This window comes from Cryptotermes secundus, unplaced genomic scaffold (assembly GCF_002891405.2).
Source record: "Cryptotermes secundus unplaced genomic scaffold, Csec_1.0 scaffold1411, whole genome shotgun sequence".
In the NCBI taxonomy this organism is placed as follows: Eukaryota; Metazoa; Arthropoda; class Insecta; order Blattodea; family Kalotermitidae; genus Cryptotermes; species Cryptotermes secundus.
In genome coordinates this window covers 230,013-246,183 of record NW_019735481.1, presented here as the reverse complement: position 1 = coordinate 246,183, position 16,171 = coordinate 230,013, and the positions used below count along the sequence as shown (strand labels likewise).

General features: G+C 37.6%; 2 protein-coding genes across 2 annotated transcripts; one reads left to right on the top strand and one right to left on the bottom strand.

Moving 5' to 3' along the window:
• Positions 1-3,066: 3,066 nt before the first annotated feature.
• Positions 3,067-15,966, bottom strand: LOC111869457 (probable ATP-dependent RNA helicase DDX47). The gene is given in 10 exon segments (XM_023861000.2): positions 3,067-3,549; positions 4,249-4,377; positions 6,305-6,437; positions 9,539-9,762; positions 10,055-10,291; positions 10,604-10,770; positions 12,212-12,376; positions 12,808-12,901; positions 13,065-13,235; positions 15,876-15,966. Coding segments are annotated over 9 exon segments (1,389 nt in total). The 5' UTR covers positions 13,161-13,235; positions 15,876-15,966; the 3' UTR covers positions 3,067-3,405.
• LOC111869452 (golgin subfamily A member 6-like protein 22) lies at positions 13,588-14,856 on the top strand. The gene has a single exon (XM_023860993.1). It carries the CDS (start codon positions 13,588-13,590, stop codon positions 14,854-14,856), a length of 1,269 nt encoding a protein of 422 aa, XP_023716761.1.
• Positions 15,967-16,171: the final 205 nt, after the last annotated feature.

Here is a 16,171-nt window from a genome sequence, read left to right as displayed (position 1 = left end):
GATTGTCTTGATGAAGTCTTGGTGTGATATGAGTCTCCATTGCTTTTGCTTGTCCGTGTGTGTGTGTGGGGGGGCAAACTTTGCACAGACCTTCCTCTTCCATATATTCATGGAAGACTTGACTAATCGTCTCCTTATTGATGTTTAATTTATTTGCCATCATTCTGAGAGTCAATCAATGATCTCTTGTCACCATTTTATAAACATTTGTGATTGCATCTGCATTTTGAGGGGTTGAAGGACATCGGCTTCTTGGATCATCCTGAAATCTTCACACCTGTCTTTAAATCATTTAAGTTGTTCAAATATATAGCTACAACTTAAGGCTTCATCACAATAGACAGTTTGCAACATTTCATAAGTTTCTGTTGCAGTTTTACCCAGTTCAAAACAAAATTTGGTATTCGCTTGTTCCATGGCTAAAAAAGTGACAGCAGTGAAAAAAACAACTCACTGAACTGCTACTCAAGAACTGTGAGTGAATGGACATGCTGCACTTTGCCAGCTCTTGGTAACTACGCTTAGTTTGCAGTAGTTCGTTTCACCACCTAATGTGAATGCTGTGACACCAGTCCAGGAACTTAACCTTTAAATGCTGGACTTTTGAAATGGTGGTAAGGTTAAGCTGGCTGAAGTTTATTTAAATGCCCATTGCTACTCTGTGTTTAAATATCTGTTCCTGTTATGGCGCTTAAACAGTTTTAAGCATTGTGTTTAAAAATGCTGTATCTAACACAATTTTTACGATAAATGGATGAAATTAACTTTGTTTGTATCAACAAAGAACATAGTGTCTCATATTATAACGGAAGATTTGAAAATTTATATACAATGAGTTATACTCTATTTTCAGTTGTTTTCTTTTAATTTTGATGCGTACTGCAAAAATGGTTTCCCAGTTCTTCACAGAGTTGTTCTGCATTATAAATTTCTGTTTGTAACACTTGACAAATTTTAGCAGTCCCTGGTGTCATAAAACAGATGGAAGCAATAAAATCATTTGGTTCTCTGCTGGAAAACCTTGCATCTTTGTTACACTGTTCAGATTTTTTAATCTTCTGACTAAAGGACGGAAGAATGAAAGCATGGCTATTCAAGAAAAAGCTAGAGGGAACAATTTGACGGTCCCTTTTTCATTGCCAAGACCTTCCATTATAGCTGCAAGAGATTATTGCCCTTTCTGTGGTCGTGAACAGACAGTTGCATCATGGCTGAGATACAGAGTGTGATCTGTTTTATGTGTGTTCATAGTGAAATCAAATACTGTAGTGTCATTTCAACCTATATATACATCAAGCAGATAACAAAAAAGGTATGTATATTGAATTTTACTATATATTTTTAACACATTAATCTTCAGAATCTGCAATAAAAGTACTGGCTCATGGATGAGTTTGGGCATAACTCATATGTATACTCTTTTTTGCTGTTCACCTAGGTATCATTTTAATTCCTCTATTAGGGTTTTACTCAAGTCTGTCTGGTAATTACTACATTTAAAAATAAATAGTTAGGACTGTGCATGTGCTTCCACGAGTTTAAATGCCCAACTGGCCAAAACAGGGTACTCTGGCCATGACGACCATACTCATCAATGGCCCAATCGGGGCACTTTGGACATTAAAGGTTAAGTGCCACACCTTGCTTTATAAAAGATTTCATATTAGTTATTGCTGGCACAGGCAACAGGTTACCCGAAGACAGGAACTCTCCTTATTCCACATATAATACATGATGTGAAATCAACAACACTCAAATTCATATAGTTTAGTATCCACCATGAACTATTTTTAGTAGCAGTGAAGTATAATCTTGGTTTATGATGATCCACCATGAACTATTTTTAGTAGCAGTGAAGTATAATCTTGGTTTATGATGATCCACCATGAACTATTTTTAGTAGCAGTGAAGTATAATCTTGGTTTATGATGATCCACCATGAACTATTTTTAGTAGCAGTGAAGTATAATCTTGGTTTATGATGAGTGACAGAATTACTGAAAAATAACTCGCCTAGTTTTCAAGTTTAATAAATCAGTTAATTTATATAATCATGGGGTTTGCTGTGAAATATTCAGGAACTAAAAGTCTTTGTTCATTGCCTGCTGTGCATTTACTCTCAACTTTCTGTGGCAGTAAAATTGCTTGTCTAAAGCAGTCAGTATGATGTCCATTCTCCTTTGAAATGTCCTAGTGGTTTGCCATATTCTGGAATCTCTTTGCTGCAAATATACTGGTTTCCACTCTGTTAGTGGAACTTTTGTTACCTCTACACTTGGTCGTTGACTTATGATTGACTTCCATTCTGACTAACAGGTCGTGAGTCGATCTGGTCGTATGTCAGCCATATATTTATTAACAGTAATTTTTAACCATCCTAATCTTTTTATCATCTTTATAATTTATATTTAAAAAATTTACATTTTAATTATCTTTTATTTTTCATTTTTTTTGTGGTCGTAAGTCAACCAAGTGCATTGTTTTGTAAATGTTAAAAGCCAGTAGTTTTCATAAGAGTATGGAAGAGCTGGGTGTTGTAACATTCAATTTTTATTGCCCATGTTTGTTGGAGTGTTCTTAGTATGCTCTCACTTCTTTAAAATACCATTATTCTGCAGTTTGCTTTTGTGATGGCTTCCCTATGGCACTGCATGTTATGTCCTTTTAACATGTTCACTGATCAAATGTTCTGCATCACTTACCTTTTTATTTTCTGTCCAGTAGCTACTATGTAATATTTTATTGAAAGCACGCACTAATAATCTAAGAAGATGGCATGTGCAAGCACAACTTGAGTGAAACTACTGTATTATCCCAAGCTGTAATCAAATATTTACAATATTTAGGGTACCAAGTTCTGAACCTCCTGCTGAAAATAAAATTTTTGAGAGCCTCATTTATATTCATTACCATATTTATGCATGAAATTAATACATAATTTCCGTTATCTACAGTATGCCTTACAAACTTCAACCTACAGTCATGTTTATCAATCTCATATGGCAAGGCAGAAGGATTTACTGTGCAAATGACATCTTCTGAGATGCTTTATGTGAAGCCAAAACACAAGAAACATGCGAGATATATTGAAACAGAAAATATTCAGGACAACACATTATGATAACAGTCTTCTTGGATATGACACCGTATACTTTGGTACATACCAATATTTATACACAGGTCACATTGTTCAGTAACAACACACAGACTTACAATATAAACATAGCAGTTCCTGATAATCTTTCATTTATTTATGCTATGTGCTTGATGTATCAGACATTGTACATTTTTTATATTTACCCATCTAATGCCAAATTCACATATACTGGGTACAGCCCATTCTTGTTAGAGATCTCTATACAATAGACACTGCCCATAGATAAGTCATTCAATGTACAACATGTATTACTTCTTACACGTTTTTACCTTTTTGTTGCCTTTGAGCCTCTTTCTGACTCCTTGTGAGTCTGCATTATCATCATCATCTTCTCCACCTCCTTTTTTTCGTTTCCCTTTTCCAAATGTTCTTGCTTCTATGTCTTTCATCTCCTGCACATCAGAAATTAAACAATGAGATTACAAAGCAAAAAACTGAAAATATACCTGAATGTGAGAAACAAAGGTACACAATTTATCACTGAGTTTCCTTAATTTACAGGGAATAAACTGATACTAAAAACAATTTTTGTATTCCATCTTCTCTTCAACATACTATTTAGGAAATGAAAAATGTTTGAGAGTGGCTGAAAGAATTACTTCAGGATTTGAACCTGTGTCTCTTTTCTGTGACTCTTTTGTCACTTTCTAGGTACCAACCCAAGGCTTTCTGGTGGCATACTGTTTTTAGAGCATAATTTTATTTGAAAGTTTCTTGTACAGGGGGATGGACAGATCAATAGACACTTGTGAAATAAAATTATTTACAATTGTTCATGTCTCAACACAACAACCATCAAAATTCCCACACACTTCACTGTGCTATAATGGGTTTCTTGGTCTAATGGTATTACATCATGCTATATATTTCGGCTTCTAAGGCCATCATCAGGCAGTACAATTTAACAAACATTTTTAAATTATTGAATTGCGCTCTATATATGGTCTCAAATAATTTAAAGGCTTATTATTATATACATATCTGGTATCCTACTTAGTTATTATATTCAATAATGTATTTGAGATTAGTTTAAGTGACATATCAATACAAGTCATTTTTATAAGGGGAAAAATCTCCCACTTTAGGCTCACCATTTTAGCAACTCGCTGGGCTTCGGAAACTCTCTCTTGCAGTACCATCACTTCCTCTTCCTCAGTCTTGTACAAAGGCAGCTGTTTTCCTATAAGATGCTCTATCCTCTGATAAAGTTCGACGTCATACTGTGAAAGTATAAAAAACCTATGAGAGATTTGAGTAAAGCTGGGCTAAAACAGATTTCTTCTTTCATGAGCAGGAACTGAGCTATTTTAAGATAATATTTTTATTCACATAACAGGTACTTTTATGCCAGTGGTTTGGTATGAAAATAAGGGTCTAGCCACCATGCAAGAAATATTGGTTTGGGGTGCAAGACACCTAAATGCATAATGGCCATTTTGTACCGTGTGCAAGCAAGCACATAATTCTTTCACTATCTTACACACAGCAGGGGGATTATGTATTATGTACACCATACCTGTATGTAAACTGTGAACATCACTTTCATATCAGCATATGACTAGTGGAATGATAGTCATATAAGTACATATTTGCTGAAGTGCTGACTTTATGTAAGTAGTTGTCTTATTTTTCTAGAGGCTTTGGGAGGAAAGAAGACCATGTTTCTTTGTATGTACGCAATAAAATGAGCTTTAAGAAGGTAAAACTTGACCTGTCCTTTGTCAAATGTCATACTATGAACACATATAAAGAATTTGAGATTTAGCTCCATACATCCTTAACACTGGCACTGGATGGAAATGAGTGTCAGATTCATGTCCTGGCTACTTTAATCCAGGAAAGGAGCTGCCAGCACCCACTGGATAATAACTAGTTGGGCCCTACAGTCAATACAGATATGGTGGAAAAAGGAACAATCTCTGCCTGTGCTGGGAAACAAACCTGGGTTCTCCAGTTGTCCAGTCTGTAACATTGTTACTATACTCAGTGAAGTAACCAGGCTCTTTCAGTTTTAAAAACATTGAAATAAATCTTTGTTGAATGCAAGAATGTTAAACTTGGTAACTGTATGTGTAAGAATTAATTTAATAAGCTGGCTGGATAAATGACCATAATTAATCTTTTCTGGGGTATGTGACAGTTTTGTTCTCATGGTGGTGACTGACTTGTGGAATTTGAATTTGACACCATGCAATCTGATTAATAAGTACCAGTGTTTCGGAGGAATGTGCTGCCTTCCATCTTCAAATAAAAAAGTAAGCCACACATAGAAATAAGTGGTGCTGATATTGGAACAGAAGAGTAAGCCAAGCATCAAAAAGTGATTCTAAAATTGGAACCACTTTTCCTATGATCAGCTTACTCTTCTACCCTAAAGATGGAAGCAGGTTTTTCTCAGACATTCTGGTACCTTGTTACCATACTGCAGGGCATCACATCCCAAAATACATAGCTTCACTTTCTGGGTCCTTCTGGTAGCAGTAATATGTGCTGTTACACATTCTGTAACTTAGGGTATAAAATTTGTGGATTTGGAAGCTACACTCAAGGAAGAACTTGTATCAGTTTCGAAAATGTAACATCAATGCACGCCAGTAATTTAGTGATAAGTCTGGCAGTCCAGACAGAGTTTAATTACTCCTGACTGATCAGTGCAACTGACAGTAACTTCTTCTGTAAGAGCTTTTCAGAACAAATTTAATTAATTCTTTTTAAGGAATGGGATTGTAGAGCACAAATTAATATGGTATACCCATGTTGTGTTCTATGCATAAGATTGTTCTTCATTTCTTTATTCAAGGATATGGAAGTAAGTGGTCATAGCCAATTTGTTAGCTACTGTTTTATTCCAGTGTTTGTCTGAATAGACTAAGAAAATCAGCCAAGTTCTCCAGCAAAGAAAGCGAATCCTTAGTAAAAATAAGAATGTGACATCCAAAATACAAAGGCAGAGTGCTAACGTCCAGAGTATGATTGCTGATCTATGCAGATAGAATGCCTAAAAATGTAATAAGGCAAAGATTGCAATGGAAGGCATCCTGAGATACAAAAGCACAAAAAGGTGTGTAATTATCAGATAGAAAGATCAGCATTTGCCTCTTATAAGAATATAACAGAAAAACAAACATCAGTAAGTATGGCATATACCTGAGTCACAAATGTGATTGATTTACCAGCTCTACCAGCCCTAGCTGTCCTGCCAACTCGATGGATGTAATCTTTGCTATGTGTTGGAATGTCAAAGTTGATAACAACATCAACATGAGGTATGTCCAAACCCCTGCAACAAGCAAGCAGAACAGCAATTGGATTTGAAAACATGCAATCATCAGCACATAGGAACATGATGCTTATATCAATTTCATCTCTTAAGAATTGTGTATAGCTATTTATTAAAACTGAAACTCATAGCTCTGTTTGGTAACAGTTCCTGAATCAGATGTTTAAAAAATTCCGAGAATTAATATTTCTTGCTGAATTAATATATCTGTGTGACTGTTCATTACTCTAAGGGCTTTATTTTAAATTCAGGTTGAAATTTAGAGGAACAGTAATTTCACCCCCCCCCAAAAAAAAAATCGGCTTCCAAAAGTATGAAGAATACACTTAGGCCAGAATGGATTGTTGTCAGCATAACACTTCCAGGCTTGGCCACTTAGAGAAGACTAGGACTTCTTGACTCCTCAGCTAATGAAGGATAGGTTTTATGAAGACTAGAACATGTACTGATAAATTCCTTAAATACCACATGAAAATTTTGTTAGGAGATTTCAATGCCAAAGTAGGTATGGAAGACATTTTCAAACCAATGATTGGGAACGAGAGTTTGCACGCAATTAGTAATGATATGGAGTTAGAGTGGGGGCACACGGTAGATTAGCTGGTTGAGGGGCTATGTTACAAGCTGGGAGGTCGCAGGTTCAAGTCCTGATGAGGTCACTGGATTTTTTCAGTTGACCTAATCCTTCCAGCTGCACTAGGCCCTGGGGTTTACTCAGCCTCTAACAGAAATGAGTACCAGGAATTAATTAAATAATTTTCCTGGCGAGTAAAGCGCGGCCAGCGCATAAGGCTGACAACCTTACTGCCATCTTTGAGTTGATAGTCTAGATAGTGTGGGACCCTCAACGTCTGACAACCCTATGGGCCTTCACGGCCTGGTACAGGGATAGACTTACTTTACTCTTATGGAGTTAGAGTTGTAAACTTTGCCACATCTAAAAATCTTATTGTCAAAAGTACAATGTTCCCACATCTCCTGATGGAAAGACACACAACCAAACTGACCATATTTTGATAGACAGGAAAGAGCATTCAAGTATACTTGATATCCAATCTTTGAGGGCAACAGATTGTGATCCTGACCACTATCTGGTAGTGGCAAAAGTCGGGAAGAGACTGGCAGTGAACAAACAAACAATGCACAGGGTTCATACAAAGAGACTGAACTTCAAATAAGTTCACAGCATTGGAAATCTTAAGACACTGAGGTGGATATTAATAGAGCTTGGGAAACTATTAGAGAGAATATAAAAATTTCAGCCAAAGAGAGGTTATTATAAACTGAAGAAGCATAAACCATTGTTCAATGAAGGATGCTCAAAATTATTACATCAAAGTAAACAAGTCAAACTGAAGTGGTTACAGGAGCCAAGAGAAATAAACAGGGGTAATCTGAACAATGTAAGACATATTTCACCTGAAAGGCAGAATTGATGAGCTTGCAACAAACAGTAAGAACAAGAACATTAGAGACCTGTATAGAGGAATAAATGACTTTAAGAGGGGTTACCTACATAGAAGTAACTTAGTGAAGGATAAAAATGGTGACCTGCTTGCAGATTCCCGCAACATTTTGAATAGGTGGAGGAACTACTTCACTCAGTTATTGAATGTACATAGGATCAGTGATGTTAGGCAGACAGAAATACATACAGCTGAGTCATTAGTACCTGATCCTAGCCCTTTTGAGGTAGAAATTGCTATTGCAAATTTGAGAAGGTATAAATTGCCAGGCAGTGATCAAATTCTGACAGAAATGATCCAAGCAAGAGGTGAAATGTCATTTTCTAAGATCCATAAGCTAATTAGTTCTGCTTGGAATAAGGAAAAATTGCCTGATCAATGTAAAGGGTCTATTACTGTACCAGTTCACAAAAAGGGTGATAAAATTGACTGTAGAAATTATCGTGGGATATCACTGCTGTCAACTTCATACAAAATTTTATCCAATATTTTCAAGGTTAATCCATATATAGATGAAATTATTGGGGATCATCAGTGTTGGTTTTGATGTAACAGACAGACTAATGATCAGATCTTTAGCATTCATCAGATACTGGAGAAAACTGAGAATACAATGGAAGTGTACATCAGTTATTGGTATACTTAAAGAAGGCCTATGATTCAGTTAGGAAGGAAGTATTGTACAATATTCTGAATAGAGTTCAGGGTATCCATGAAACTATTTAGGCTGATTAAAATAATGTTTAAGCAAAATGTATAGTAAAGTCCATATAGTTAAATAATTGTCTGATAATTTTCATATCCAGAATGGTCTAAAACAATGAGATGCTTTATCGCCACTGCTTTTCAACTTTGCTTTAGACTATGTCATTAGGAAGGTCCAGGAGAACCATGTGGAACTGAAATTAAATGGGACACATCAGCTGTTGGTGTATGCTGATGATGTGAATCTCCTGGGTAATAAAGATACCATACATAAAAACACACACTTTAATTGGCACTAGTAAGGGCACAGCCCTTTTGGGGCCATAGCTTTCCTTAGTAGATTCTGCTAGATTTAATCATTCCTGGGAATTAGACCATCCAGTTTTCACTTCTCTCGATTTCACAATAATTTTTTACGGAGCAAGGTCATCAGCCTTGTGCCAAGCCCCCAACCTGGAAAATCAGGTCTCTCTATTTATGTCCCCCAGTGACACCCCCAGGCACTGGTTTCCCCTTTCGTCACCTTAAATGACTTGAAGGGCTATGGTGGAGGTATTCTAACCTGCCCCCATATGAAGAGTCTCATTCTGTACTGTGACATTATGCGTTACTCAAAGCAAACTGAACAGAGATGCATTTACTAGAACATGGATTCTTAGGTACAATACACATCAACAACAGAGCTTTCATCCAAAGTACAAACCTATTTCTTATTCATTATAGAGGGAGCACGTGCACCTCTTCATTAAGAAGCTTCACAGTTTGCATAAAATATCGTCCATTGTCCTTTGTTCATATTTCTGCAGATTCACAATCTACTAAGTGTTCTAATATTTTTGAACTGTCACACAAGCACATCTTCATGCATGGAACATGTGCACACAAACATAAAATGATTTATGGCTTCAGATTTATATCGGTGCAGCTCACCTACTAGCTACATCAGTGGAGATAAGAATAGATCTATCCTTTGCTTTGAACTTTGTGAGTGCTCCTAGGCGTTTGTTCTGTGACATTTGACCATGGAGAGGAACAGCTGTGAAGCCCAAGCTGCGCAGCATTAATGCTGTTCTGACCGTGTTGCTGCAAGTTGAGCAGAAGATCATAAAGGAATTTCCAGCCATCTCATTCAAAATGTGAACCAAATATACATCCTGAAAAAATTGACATAATTTTAAACAATCAATAATGACTTCAACACATATTTTACCCATTCCACATGCAGTTTAGAGATAGCTACTAACTGAAAGTAAGTCTGATATCCTGTGTAATGAACTCTTTTTCTACATTAGGTTCAAAGTATATAATAAATAACAAAGGCTGTTATTTGACAATTTCATGGGTCCTCAGAATTATTTACCATGGGCAGTTTAATCTGTACAATTGAACTCTGGATAAGAATATGAAAGTCTGTGAATAATTATGGTACTACCACAACTTTCTTACCTTAAACTTGAGTGGAATAAAGATGTAATACTGTTGCAGTTTTTCAACTGTCTGATACTTTGTGGAAACTTCCACTTTAACTGGATTTTTCAATGAAGCCCTCTGCAATTTCTGTACTTTTTTAGTCATCGTTGCAGAGAACAGGAAAGTCCGACGTTCCCGCGGAATTACTTTCAGTATCTTATCTACTTCTACTTCAAAGTCCATGTTCAGAATGCGGTCTGCTTCATCCATAACCTTGAAAATGACAAGGGAATCTAACAAGCTGTACTTTAGATGAGCTTAAAACAGAGAAGCAATGGTTTACATACAAAGGTATAAAATGAGAAAATATGAAACTCCTCTTTACTTCACTTAATTACTGTTGTCACTCATCACTTCATCACATAAAATTTTGAAGCCTGAAAAAGATTTCACAGAACGGATAAGGGCTAATAAATATTACATGTAGAGGGCAGAGCATATACCTTAATATCTGGATAAAAACATTAAAAGACCCCAGCTTTAACTTCATTTATTTCAAACATTACTAATGTGTATAAATTGTACCAGAAATTTGAGAGCACGAAGATTGAATCCTTTTGTGTTTTCCAAATGATCCACTAGTCGACCTGGTGTAGCAATTAGAATATGAGGCTTCTTGGCAAGTGTTAATGCCTGTGACATCATATCCATCCCTCCAACAATTACAGCACATTTCACACCAATACTTGATCCTGAAAAATGTGTTAAATAATGTACAAATATGTATTACCTAATGTAATTTATAACTGATAATCCTAATTCCTTTGAATTGAATTGAATTGAATTGAATTTATTTACATTCTATAAATCCTAAGCAGGTTAGTACCTTTGGATACAGAACAAGTCAAAAGGTTACATACATAAGTATGGGCAATTTTAGCTTAAAAATTAATATAACTTAATTTTACATCATTCTCTATTTACATTGAAGTATTCATCTAAAGAGTAGAAGGAATGAGCATGCAGATAATTCTTTAACTCTGATTTAAACTTTTTAGTATCATTGCCCAAGTTTTTAATACTTTGTGGCAGATTGTTGAACACTTTTATGCCAGTAAAGTAGACTCCTTTTTGATATACTGATAAAGTTGATGAGGGTAGGTGGAAGTTATATTTTTGTCTAGTATTCATGTTATAGACATCAGAATTTAATTTGAATTTATCTTTGTTGTAAACAACAAATAAGAGAAGCGATAATATGTATTGCGATTGAAGAGGTAGAATTTTTAATTTCTTAAATAATTCTCTACATGAATCTCTACTTCTACATCCTGTAATGATTCTAATTATATTCTTTTGTATTTTAAAAATTATTACACTATGTGAAGAGTTGACATTATTGACCCCCAGTAAGTACAGACCACAAGCTTCTTTATGGGCAAGCTAATCTATTGAGTGGAGAACAGAGAATAGCACACAAAACATAAAACCATCCCTGTCATTTCATGACATGACCAACAGATGGTCAAGAAACAAAAATCAACTTACAACTTACAAAATTGGATATATTGTTATTGTTATTGTTGTTGTTGTTGTTATTGTTATTATTATTATTATTATTATTATTAAAGATATGTTTAAGAACAGGTACAAATATATCAGTATAACCCTTAATAATGAATTCAGGGATGTCATCGACTCCAACAGATTTAGATGGAGTGCCTGAAATCATCTAATTCCTTACAATCACTTACACTCTGTCAGATACATTTTCTAGATTAGAACAGCTGTTAAAATGAGAACAATGAATTTTTTTTATTATTATTATTATTATTAACACTACTTCCCATTTGTCTCAGCTTCAGTTATGTCAACTTCAATATAAAACAACTTCAGTAGGATTAAGGATTTATATAAACTGAATGAAAGGGGACAAAATTAAATTATTCTTCACCTTCAGGACCTAGGTGTGCTTGAGAAAAAACATACAGTACTATATGCCCACTTTGAGATGACATGGAGTTTGTAGTTATGCTCTGATGGGAGTGATGGACGGCAACAGAGGTGACATATACAAAGGAAGATGATATGGTGTGTGTGTGTGTGTGTGTGTGTATATATATATATATATATATAGTTTTCTGAGAAAAGAGAACACAATAATAGACGTTAAAGTGATTATACATATCTTACCTAGTGCTTCAAATTATTCTGAAATTTGGAATGCTAATTCCCTAGTTGGAGTCAGAATTAAAGCAAAGTAACGCTGAGGATTCTCCAATAATGCCTGTAATATTGGAAGTGCAAATGCTCCTGTCTTTCCAGATCCAGTTTCTGCCAGACCTATTACATCTTTGCCTGAAAAAAAGAAAGTATCATTTACATGATTACAAGAAAAGTGTGATGATTAAAGTTAATTCTGATGTATTAACAGCAACAACAGCAAAAGGCCAAGCCATAGCTCAAGTGGTTAGTCGCTGGCTTCCCACCGTGATGACCTGGGTTCGAAAGCAGGTCTGGTCATGTGGGATTTGAGGTGGACAAAGTGGTGCGGGGGCAGGTTGTCTCCAAGTACTTCGGTTTCCCCTGCCAATCTTCATTCCACCAACTGCTCCACAATCACCATTATCTATTACGTGGGGCAGGTACAATAGGCCAGAAGTGGCCACAGTACCAAATGGACTTAGTCCCACCCTACTAAAAAAATAACAGTAAAATCTGAGGGGTTTAACATAAGACGAAAATATATACCTGCCTCTGCTACAATTTCAAAGAGCACAATACTGTACCTTGTAAGGCAATTGGAATTGCCTCCTTTTGGATTTTTGAAGGTGACTTCCATTTTAACTGTTCACAAGCTTCACATAAAACGTCTACGACTCCCTTTGGAAGAGAAATAATACGGTTAACACACTGAAAATAACCTTATACGTAGCATGAATGAGCCTCATAACCTCTACGAACCTTTTGTGCGCGCATTACATTTACATTAAATCCGATAAACAATTGTTACAAATAATGCATAAAATAGATGTATCCTACTTACTATATCTCGAAATGAAACATCTTTTCCTTCGTCTGCAGCTGATATTTCAGCTTCGTTTATCTCCGTCCTTTGACCATTTTCAATTTCGGACTCCATGACACCTTCGGACAAACCGTAAGCACCTTCGTTCTCTGGCCGACACTAGCACTGTCGAGTATTCACCTGAATGTCCTTGACGTTAAAACATTACTTATTCGCGTTTACATGAAATACGTATTTAATCAGTACAGTTTTCCCCCACACTCACAATGCTCACAATGCTGTCTCGATAGGTCTACTTTACATTTAAAGAAATTGAAAGAACTTTTATCAGAGATTTAAGACTTTGAAGCAGTTTAGTTATTAAATATTACGTTCATAAATGCAGTTCCTGTAGGTCACGGTAGCCGAGAGGTCTAAGGCAAGCACTGAGGACGAAGAGGAAAGCCCTGTTCACGATGACAACGAAAAATATTCAGAAAGTTATTTTGCGTTGAGGAGAGAACAGCAACAGCTGCGATTCCAAGAACGCGGGGTGCATATCATGCGGCCTATAATGGAAGAAGGTGAGGATGTGGAGGAAGAAGAGGAAGAAGTTGAAGACGAACAAGAAGATGACGCCAAGTTGCATGATCAGCTGAATTCATTGAGGACAGAGGAGGACGAAGAGGAAAGCCCTGTTCACGATGACAACGAAAAATATTCAGAAAGTTATTTTGCGTTGAGGAGAGAACAGCAACAGCTGCGATTCCAAGAACGCGGGGTGCATATCATGCGGCCTATAATGGAAGAAGGTGAGGATGTGGAGGAAGAAGAGGAAGAAGTTGAAGACGAACAAGAAGATGACGCCAAGTTGCATGATCAGCTGAATTCATTGAGGACAGAGGAGGACGAAGAGGAAAGCCCTGTTCACGATGACAACGAAAAATATTCAGAAAGTTATTTTGCGTTGAGGAGAGAACAGCAACAGCTGCGATTCCAAGAACGCGGGGTGCATATCATGCGGCCTATAATGGAAGAAGGTGAGGATGAGGAGGAAGAAGACGAAAAAGAAGATGAAGCCAAGTTGCATGATCAGCTGAATTCATTGAGGACAGAGGAGGACGAAGAGGAAAGCCCTGTTCACGATGACAACGATAAATATTCAGAAAGTTATTTTACGTTGAGGGGGGAACAGCAACAGCTGCGATCCCAAGAACGTGGGGTGCATATCATGAGGCCTATAATGGAAGAAGGTGAGGATGAGGAGGACGAAGATGAAGTTAAAGACGAACACGAAGATGATGCCAAGTTGCATGATCAGCTGAATTCAGTGAGGAGAGTGGAGGTGGAAGAGGAACAACCACCTCACTTTCAGAATGAGGGGGATTCATCGAGGAATTTGAAGGTGAGGGCGAATGACCACTCCCTTACATTCCAACAGACAGAAATGCCGATAATAATGGAAGACGAACAAGATGCACATCCTCAGGATGAGGTGGATCCTATGAAGATTAAGGCGGACAGCTTGCCTTTGACTATTACGAAAGAGATAGTAGGCCATCAGGCAACCATGGAGTCTCCTGTCGAGATGAGGGGAAGACGGGAAAACCTAATTGCAGCTTCGAAACCTACAGTCGAAAAGAAGAAGGAACTTCCAGTGAAGAAGACGGGGTTGGGTTTGGTGCAACCTCCAAATCTCAAGGCAAGGACAGCCAAGGCCGTGTCTCAGAGCAGCCCACACAACAGGCCTGGACGGAGTAATGTGAAGATATATAGCAAGAAGATGGACTATAGCAAGGTAAAGGCCAAGGTTGACACCTGGCGGAAGTAGCCGGCGACAGAATTAAAGGGCACTGCAAACCCGCCTGGCACGGAGCGTGACTAGCTGTGATTCTGTAGTCAAATCAAGACCGAATGAAAGCCATCTTGTACCGTACCGAGGTGGTATCAGCAGGCCAGTTAGTGTGGAGTTAGTTAGAGGACTGCTACCGTTCAGTCATTGTGACCTGTTGCTATGTGAAGCTGGTAGCTCAGGCCGTGAACCGATTGGGAACCTCCACGGTTTGTATAACAACACGGCGTGCCTCGAACATACGACACTAAAGGATCCTGTTCTCCAAACAACAGAACCAGAAGGTAGCAGAGAAAAATAAAAGGACACAAAACAATTTGTTTTAAAAACTTTAACAAAATCTTCTTAAATATATTAATTGTAATTTATAAATATTTGAACGTATTATTATTATTTGTTAAAACACTTGATTTTGTAATCATTGTATTATAACATTTTGTGTTTATAATAATATTCAGAAAATATATTGTAACAGTGCTTTCTGATTGTACTGATATCCTTCTAGCACTAGCCACTCAGTTCGGTAAAGCGATTAAACCCGTCTAAATGAAGCAAGCAGTTGGAAGCAGTAGGTTTCTTCAAAATGGTGGTTCCTATCTAGGAAATTACACGGCGTCACATTCCAGAAAAACGTAATCTGAAGCTGATATATTACGAGTACCATCTTCTGGAATTTAGCGCTGTGTAGTTCGGTTTAATCCTATTGATGTTTGTTACGAATTGGTTGCTACGGGGGTGGGGGATCCTAATGAGCCGGGTAGGCCATTACTGCCCTTCTCAGTTTACACATAATACAGTTGCGTTTATTGCTGGTATAATATAAATAAAATACAGTGGACCTAGTGGAAGGTCCTCACTACCCCCGTCCACTCCGGAGGGGCCCAAACTCCGTTCCGCCGTATCCTTTTGATTTGGTGGAAGTTAATTTGGCAAGGTAGGGGCCTCTCCCTACCTGAGTGGGGTCAGACAGCTCGGTAAGCCCGTATTCCGTTACTTACCGCCCTTTTGGCCCAAGTTCGAAACCCCCCCCCCTTTCTTTCCTCCAAGGTAGGGCCCTTCGGGGCCGGCCGACTGCTCCTGCGGTTCCTTGTACTCCGGCGTCGTGCCTCCCCTACCTCCCTCTCCAATGTCTCGTTACCCACTGCCTCCTCTGGCTACCGCAACCCGTCCCATCCTGCTAGCCCCCCACTTTCCACAGGCGGTAGGGGGTGGGCCGCGGATACAGGGCTGCCTAGCGTCTCCCAAGGCAGTGTTGCCAGATCCCCGAGGCTTTCTCAACGAAGTTTCGGCCGGA